The sequence below is a fragment of the Nestor notabilis genome, unplaced genomic scaffold, assembly GCF_000696875.1.
Source record: "Nestor notabilis isolate BGI_N333 unplaced genomic scaffold, ASM69687v1 scaffold19914, whole genome shotgun sequence".
Lineage (NCBI taxonomy): Eukaryota > Metazoa > Chordata > Aves > Psittaciformes > Psittacidae > Nestor > Nestor notabilis.
This window is the reverse complement of record NW_009927111.1, coordinates 9,063-9,508: the sequence shown is the minus strand read 5'-3', so window position 1 is coordinate 9,508 and position 446 is coordinate 9,063. Positions and strand designations below refer to the sequence as shown.

The following is a 446-nucleotide window of genomic DNA, read 5'->3' as shown; positions in this document are numbered from 1 at the left end:
GAGCGAGCACAAAGCCGAGGCGGCTCCCGGTGCAAGCCGCGATCCCAAAGCAAAAGCAGGATTTGGCTGAGCTCCCCCCACCCCCCATCCCATCCCTCCCCAGGCAGATGCTGTTAAAACGCAGAACCACAGGTACAAAAGAGCTGTCGGCCACACGCTGCTGCCCTCGCCAGCCCTGGGGATTAGCCCCTTGCTCTCCCCGCGACTGCATCCATCCTCCCGAGGCAAGGGGATGTCCTGGGGGCTGGAGGTGATTCTTCCCCAGGAACCCGGGGCCGAGTGATGATTCTCTTTACCTTTTGCGAGCTGAAGGACTGGGTCCAGTGGTACAAAACCAGCCTGTCCTGGGATTTGAGAGCGGGGTCTGTCGGGTCCTGGTTTTCCTCCCCTTCCGTGGATTTCCCCGCGTCGTTCTCCAGCGCCGAGATGGGCCACCAGCTGCAGTT

At 61.7% G+C, this 446-nt stretch overlaps 1 protein-coding gene across 5 annotated transcripts in view; it reads right to left on the bottom strand.

Moving 5' to 3' along the window:
• Window positions 1-446, bottom strand: part of GDAP1L1 (ganglioside induced differentiation associated protein 1-like 1) — a 12,428-nt gene that overhangs the window by 11,684 nt on the left and 298 nt on the right. For all 5 annotated transcript variants that reach the window (XM_010013916.1, XM_010013915.1, XM_010013917.1 and 2 more), the window contains exon 2: window positions 297-446. This exon is cut by the window's right edge and continues 1 nt beyond it. In XM_010013916.1, the coding sequence (XP_010012218.1) occupies window positions 297-446 (150 nt within the window). The remainder of the gene's footprint in view (window positions 1-296) is intronic.